Source organism: Hemicordylus capensis, chromosome 8 (assembly GCF_027244095.1).
Source record: "Hemicordylus capensis ecotype Gifberg chromosome 8, rHemCap1.1.pri, whole genome shotgun sequence".
In the NCBI taxonomy this organism is placed as follows: Eukaryota; Metazoa; Chordata; class Lepidosauria; order Squamata; family Cordylidae; genus Hemicordylus; species Hemicordylus capensis.
In genome coordinates, this window is record NC_069664.1 from 10,492,313 (window position 1) to 10,499,514 (window position 7,202).

Below are 7,202 nucleotides of genomic sequence, written 5' to 3' on the forward strand. Positions count from 1 at the left end.
GCACCGTGGCTCTCTCCCCCGCTGGCCCGGCTGGCTTTCTGGCCAGCCGGTCAGCTTCTCTTCTCCCCCCCCTTCTCCGCCAACACACCCTCCCCCGTGCTTTCTGGCTGGCAGGCCAGCCAGAAAGCCAGCCGGCCACCACCTCCTGTTGACCCCCAACTCCCGGCAGTGGCCACCTCCTCCCGCTGGCTGCCTCCTGCTCCTGGCTGCCGCCATCCCTATTTTCTCCCCTGTCACTAGTCCAGCAGCTGCTTGTGAACTCTCGTGAGAGCTGCCACGCATGGGATTAGCGACGGGTACGTTTAAGAGAATTAAATACATAGAAGATAGAAATAAGTTAATTGTTGTTATTATTATTATTACATTTATCTCCCGCTCTTCCTCCAAGGAGCCAAGAGCGGTGTACTGCATACTTAAGTTTTGACTCACAACAACCCTGTGAAGTAGGTTAGGCTGAGAGAGAAGTGACTGGCCCAGAGTCACCCAGCAAGTCTCATGGCTGGATGGGGATTTGAACTCGGGTCTCCCCGGTCCTAGTCCAGCACTCTAACCACTACATCACGCTGGCTCTTGTTAATTGTTGATTAACAAACAGTAAAATAATGTGCAAGACGCTTCGGCTTTCACCTTCTTCAGTTGCTCAGATGTTATATGAAAGCTGTTCTAGTTATCCTTGTACTTGTAGTTCATTCTATAACTGTTACAGCAGCTGCTGTACCTTTCACATAACATCAGGGCAAATGAAAAAGGCAGTGTAAGCCAAAACGTCTTGCACATAATTTTTCTGATTGTTAATCAACAATAAATGTATATTATTCTTTTTAATAGCATCTTTCTGGGATCAAAAAAATATTTGTATGGAGTTCTGCTTGCAACTTTAAAAATTTTTCGCACCACCACATTGTAATCAGGTAACAGGTGGACTGCAAGCAATCCACTTTGGATCACTATGAGAGATCAGATTGAGATGTAGGGGCTGAAATGGTGCCATCACAGCTACGGGAGGATTTCTTCAATTCTTTCTGGAGACAGCTCTCACTTTGGGCTCGGAGATGTCCATCAAAAACAAGAGATCTTCCAATATCAGCCCGGAAGTTCTCTATGGAAACTCCGAGGCGCATAATTCCTTGTCACTCTGGCATATTCCTGTCTCTGTGCTTCCTTTGTAGCCGGCCTCCTGGGCAGCCATTTTCTGAAGCGCCGTGGGTCAGGTGACCGGAAGTCCCTGTTCTTAGGGCGGAAGAGCTCCCGTGGGGCGTCTGCTTCCTCGCTGCAGCTCCTTTCTCTCTGTCTTCCGGGGTTGCCATGGCGTCAAGGTTACTCCGGGTATGCGGTGCTCTCCGAGGCCTCAGCGCAGGCCGAGGTTCCCTCGGTCGAGCCCCCCTTGGGCCTCTGCGCCTGGCGGGGGCTTCTCGCTCTATGAGCGTTGGAGGTGAGCCGGGAGGGAGGGATGTGTGTGTGTGTGCGCGCGCTCTCTGACGGGCCCTCTCTAGGAACATCAGAAGCTGCCATATACTGAGTCAGACCCTTGGTCCATCTAGCTAAGTATTATCCACACAGACTGGCAGGGGCAGGAATCTCTCTCAGCTCTCTCTTGGAGATGCTGCCAGGGAGGGAACTTGGAACCTTCTGCTCTTCCCAGAGCCGCTCCATCCCCTGAGAGGAATAGCTTAACAGCGCTCACACATTTAGTCTCTCATTCAAATGCAAACCAGGATGGGCCCTGCTTAGCTAAGGGGACCAGTCATGCTTGCTACCACCAAACCAGCTCTCCTCTTTCTACCTCGGGCTTGCAGCAAATGGACATCCCTCCCCCTCCCCCCACACGCTTGGGTTTCTGCAGATCCAGAAGTTCCTAGAAATCCTTCTAGTCACATTAGTGCAATGCCTTTACTAGGAACAACTAGACTGACACGAAAGAGTGAGCAAACCTCTGGGTTTCCCGGAACTCTGCGGGCCAGATGTTAAGCACAAGGAGTGAGGGAGGTTGCTGTGAAATATGCAGTTTGTGGTCGTTTTAAGGTGGAGTGCAAGAAGAATCCAGCAGGCTTGTGATACTGCCGTCCTATGCAACGCCTTCCTAAACTCAGCAGGACAGGGGTTCTCAAACCTGGGTCCAGTGTTCCCTCTAACAGGAATTCCCAGATGTTGTTGTTTGACTACAACTCCCAGAATCCCCAGTTGCAGTGGCTTTTACTTGGGGATTATGGGAGTTATAGTCAACAACATCTGGGAATCCTGCTTATTTATTTATTTATTTATTTATTTTATTTAATACACTTATATCCCGCTCTTCCTCCAAGGAGCCCAGAGAGATGTACTACGTACTTGAGTTTCTTCTCACAACAACCCTGTGAAGTAGGTTAGGCTGAGAGAGAAGTGACTGGCCCAGAGTCACCCAGCTAGTATCATGGCTGAATGGGGAGTTGAACTCAGGTCTCCCTGGTCCTAGTCTAGCACTCTAATCACTACACCATGCTGGCTTAGAATGAGCACTGCTTGGGTCCCTTTTGGCCATTGTGGCTGGGGATGATGGGAATTGTAGTCCAGCAGCACTTGGGAACCCAAGTTTGAGAACCCTCGCAGCATGTAGATACGACGCTGTCTTCTGAATGAGAGCACTGGCTTGCCAAACTAATTATCTACACCAGGGGTTCCCAACCTGTGGTGTGCCGGCTGTTGCTGGACTACAACTCCCATCTTCCCTAGCAACAATTTATTTGTTTCTGGAGCACCACAAGTTGGGAGCCTCCTACACTGCCTTGCAGGCAGATCTCTGGGGTTTCAGATAAGGGTCTTTCTCAGGCCTACCTGGAGATACTAGGGATTGAACCTGGCACTTTCTGCATGCAAAGCAGGTGGTCTTGCTTATGGTACATGGTGTCCTTGCTCAGAGGCCCCATTTCCCTAGTTAGCCTGGCTTTGATAGTCTACAACAGAATATTAGGTTTCTCTTCCTTGTGGTTCAGGTTCTAGTCCCATTGTTCCTTTTTATACATGGGCCTCCACAGACCTGTATAGTCTAGATAACATGGTCCTCGTCGGCAGTAGCTACTTATTTTCTGTATAGATCATAATTCCTTGTCCAGGGTGAAATGGGAGTGAGGTAGATTGCTCTTCTTGTTTGGTAGATGGGAAAACTGAAACCAATTGACCTTGCTTCGAGTGACATGAAGCTTCCATGTGCGAAGTATTGAAATCTTTGGGTGTAAAATTGTAGTGTAGTAGCTCTTAGCTGTCAGACTGAGATGTAACTGGAATTGCTTGAAAATAATCTGTCTCCAGCTTCCTGTGAGGGGTTTCAGCATTTAGCTTCATGCTAATGTCTGTGTCTTTAGAGCTTTGTTTTGTTTTGTGCAAAAGAGACCTTATAAGGCCTTTATAATTGTCATTGAATTTTGCAGGCAGGCAGACACTTGACAAAATTACTGGACTTAGTGACAGACATTGTAGAAAGGGGGATGGGGTTAATAGGCTTCTCTTTATCCTCTTTACAGGTAATTTACTTAGAACAGTCACAGGCCTGCCTGGGACAAACAAAGGTTTTATTAAGTAACACTGACTCTAAACAGTGTCCCCTCTAAGAGGGATTCCCAAATGTTGTTGACTACAACTCCCAGAATCCCCAGCTGCAATGGCTTTTGCTTGGGGATTATGGGAGTTGTAGTCAACATCTGGGAATCCCTGTTAGAGGGAACGCTGCCTCTTAATATCCTAGTCCAGGCTCCCTGGCACCTGGGTTTTGTCAAGTCCTGCTTTAAAAGTATTGAAGTGTTGTGGTTGGGCCACTGACCCACAGAGGGGCTTATTCCGCAGCCCTATATGGAAAATCTGTTAAAAGCATGCTGCACTTGAGATCCATAAAGTAATGGCACTAGCACACCCCTTACTGGAGATGCAGCTCTAGGTGCCAACATATACAATGTGACAGTTTCAAGTAGCTTTACCCATTGGGGTAAAATGTAATGGGCCTGCAGGTGGTTTCTCCCCCTCCTCTGTGCCTAGAGAAGCTGGAGCAAACAATATATGCTGCTGTCTTTATTTGTAAGCTGCTGTAGTTTTGTGTTACAAAAGAGGGCTAGAAATCCCAGAAATAAATACCAAGGGGCAGGACTGACAAGGGTCTCCTTGAAGACAAAATGACTCTTAATAATGGATGTCTTGTGACAATGTGTATGAAGCATGCGCTGGGACTCCTTTTCTTTGGCAGGGGAAGGGTGTGAGAAAACTGTCCCATCCTGGGTAGTTTGAGATGCTGCCGTGTGGGACAGTTTCCTCACCCGCAACTGTCTTTCTCCACTCCAGGTATCCCTACTGATGAAGAGCAGGCCACAGGACTGGAGAGGAAAGTAATGGAGGCTTTGGAGAAGGGCTTGGTGAGTAGAAACAAGGAAAAGGTCCTCTGTCAATATAATCATGCTATGACTATATCTGTCAACATAATGTGCATGCTTTTTTGGGTGATTAGGGCCCACTTGGATGGAGCACAGTGAAGGTCAGGGCATCTGACAGGGAAACAGAAGCAGTTTCTAGCCCTCGCCTGATCCAGCACTGTTGACTTCAGGATCTGAGAAACTGGTGGTTTGCTGCACTGCTGTGAGACTGTGCAGCTAACCGGGAGAGTTCATACTTGGTGTGGAGGCTTCTTCTCCTGCCCGTTAGTGACAGAATTGAACCAATACAATTCTGTGGCCAGAGGGAAGCATTTGAAGGGTGTGGCTGTGGGCTGACTTGCTGCCAAGAACCTGGCGGTGGGAAGGCGGAGTTGTGCATTGCTAGGGACTTGGAATCCTCTGCTCTGGCTGAAGGGCGTGTGGTTTCTCTTCATCTTCTCTCTGGTTGCTTGTAGGACCCCTACAGTGTTCTCCCGCCCAAAAGGTATGCTGGGACCAAGGAAGACCCACACATCGTCCCCTCAGTCACGGACAAGAGGATCGTGGGCTGTATCTGTGAGTATTTCTACCAGAAGCTGCTTTTGTGTGTAAAACGCTGTCAGTTACTTGCTATGTCACCTCTTGGGAAATCATGGTGCATGGCCACTTCCTTGGCTGAGGGAGGGTGTGCCTTGTGTTTGGATCAAGGCTTCCCTTTGGAGGAAGAACCACCTGGCTGGAGAGGTTCGCCACGGTGCAGCCCTTGCAAAAGTGAGATGGTAGCTCTGCCTAAGAAACAAGGCCACAAGTTACTAGCCAACTTTCCTGTACATACAGTGACTTGTTAGCCACTTGTGCCTGAGAGAACAAACGTGAGGCTTATACTGCTGTTTCCCCTCTCCCATGCAGGTGAAGAAGACAACAGCACAGTGATCTGGTTCTGGGTGCACAAGGGAGAGGTTCACCGCTGCCCCTCCTGTGGGGCCCATTACAAGCTGGTTCCCCACCAACTACCATGATGTGGCTCCCAAGAGTTCTCCCTTATATGGTTTCTGGGCTCCAAGGCTGAGTGAGCAGCCCTTTAATTCACTATGTATTGCATTCCTTTCAAGCCAATAAAGTTGTTGTCTCTTTGTGTGAATGGATAACTGTGTGTTAGGCCTGCCGAAAAAAGCACCAAGTCCTGTGGAGTGGGAGTTGAGGGGTAGATATAAAGCAACACTTTATGCTGCTGTTCTTTTTTTCCTTTCTCTGAATTCATGAGTATTCAGTAGGGAGTGTAGAATGGAGGGAAACACTAGTTTTCTGGCATGGTGAAGAGGACCAAAGGTTGTGGCAGAATCCTCCTGTTTCAGTTGTGTGCCTGAGCTGTTCTGCTGGGGGCCCTTCAGCTATGTCACTTACAGCCCTACACATTTGCCAGTGGACTTCTAGTGGGTGGTAGATGTGTGAACAGGCCCATGAGCCTGGTGTTCTGTGTTGGAACATAGTTCTTGTGTCTGGCATTCCAAGGCACACTCATGGAAATCAAAAGTGCGTAGGAAACAAGGCTGTGGTATGTCTTGGGGCTGAAAATGGAAAAGAGGCCTACTTACATGCTGTACTGCTCCCCCCCCCCCATAGAGAGCAAACTAGGAGGGGAGATTGAGGTTAACTGAAGCAGGTGAGCCATTCTCTTGGGGTAGGTGGGAGTTAACCTATGCCATCAGTCAGTACTGAACAGCCTTGCTGAGTCTCTACAGAAGGGGCATGTTGAGGATAATTAAACTCGCGATCCTGTAGCCAATGATACATCCATAGTAGTATCCATGATCCATCTGCCTTGTAGATGGTATTGAGCAGATACCACTCTTGAAATAAACTAAGCTTAGGATGAGATTCTGTACACAGCTAGAATTGTACATAATCTTCAATTCAGTGATCCTCGCTTTTAAGCTCTCCTACTTAGCAAGAAAGATCTAAAAACTAGGTAGGCAGAAGGTTTGAAGTTCCCTCCCTAGCATCGTCAAGATAGGGCTGGGAGAGACTCCTGCCTGCAACCTTGGAGAAGCCGCTGCCTGTCTGTGTATACAATACAGAGCTAGATGGACCAATGGTTTGACTCAGTATATGGCAGCTGCCTGTGTTCCTAAACTTCCTGGTCCAGACTTTTTCAGACTTTATTCCTTCACAAAACCCTCTCCATATTGACGACTTTGCTGCAGATCCCCTTTACAGCATAGAAATCTTGACCATCTTTTGAGGTGTGTGCTGGCCAGGCTTATGGGACCCTGATACTGCCCACTCACCAATGAGGTGGCAGTGGAGAGAGTCCTGCCCAATCAGACCAAAGCTCAACATTCTGGCTCTCCCACTGGCCAACCAGCTGCCTCCAAGAAGGGGCAATCATTCTCCTGTGTTTGTCCTCAACACACCCACACTTAAGCACAGCTAACACATGCTACACAAGTTATCTTGTACTGATCTGAGGAATTCATGCTAGGCTTTCAAATGACCTCTAGGGTCCCTGAATCTCAAGTTTGAAGAATACTACTCTAGTTTCTTAACATATCTGCATGAAAGGCACATTCAACTCTTCCAGAACTAAGGAAGCATAGGAATCAGCACTCACTACCTTGTAAACAGAGGACTCCATTTGCTATCCAACACTTCTTCCTCAGATAACCCCTATTCTCACTCATCCTCCATTCAGACTTGTGCATATGCTCTGTAGTTAGGTGGACTAACATTTCATATTGCTCTGAAGCAAGACTCCAGCTTGATTGACTATATGTAGTCCTCCCATATTCTGTGTTCAGAAAAACTTCCATGCTTCAGGGGCTTCAGCAG

At 48.1% G+C, this 7,202-nt stretch overlaps 1 protein-coding gene across 1 annotated transcript; it reads left to right on the forward strand.

Moving 5' to 3' along the window:
* The first annotated feature begins 1,222 nt into the window (after positions 1-1,222).
* Positions 1,223-5,506, forward strand: LOC128334019 (cytochrome c oxidase subunit 5B, mitochondrial). Its single transcript, XM_053270227.1, has 4 exons — positions 1,223-1,432; positions 4,306-4,376; positions 4,850-4,949; positions 5,283-5,506. The coding sequence occupies exons 1-4, from the start codon at positions 1,306-1,308 to the stop codon at positions 5,390-5,392; spliced, it is 408 nt and encodes a 135-aa protein (XP_053126202.1). The 5' UTR covers positions 1,223-1,305; the 3' UTR covers positions 5,393-5,506.
* Positions 5,507-7,202: the final 1,696 nt, after the last annotated feature.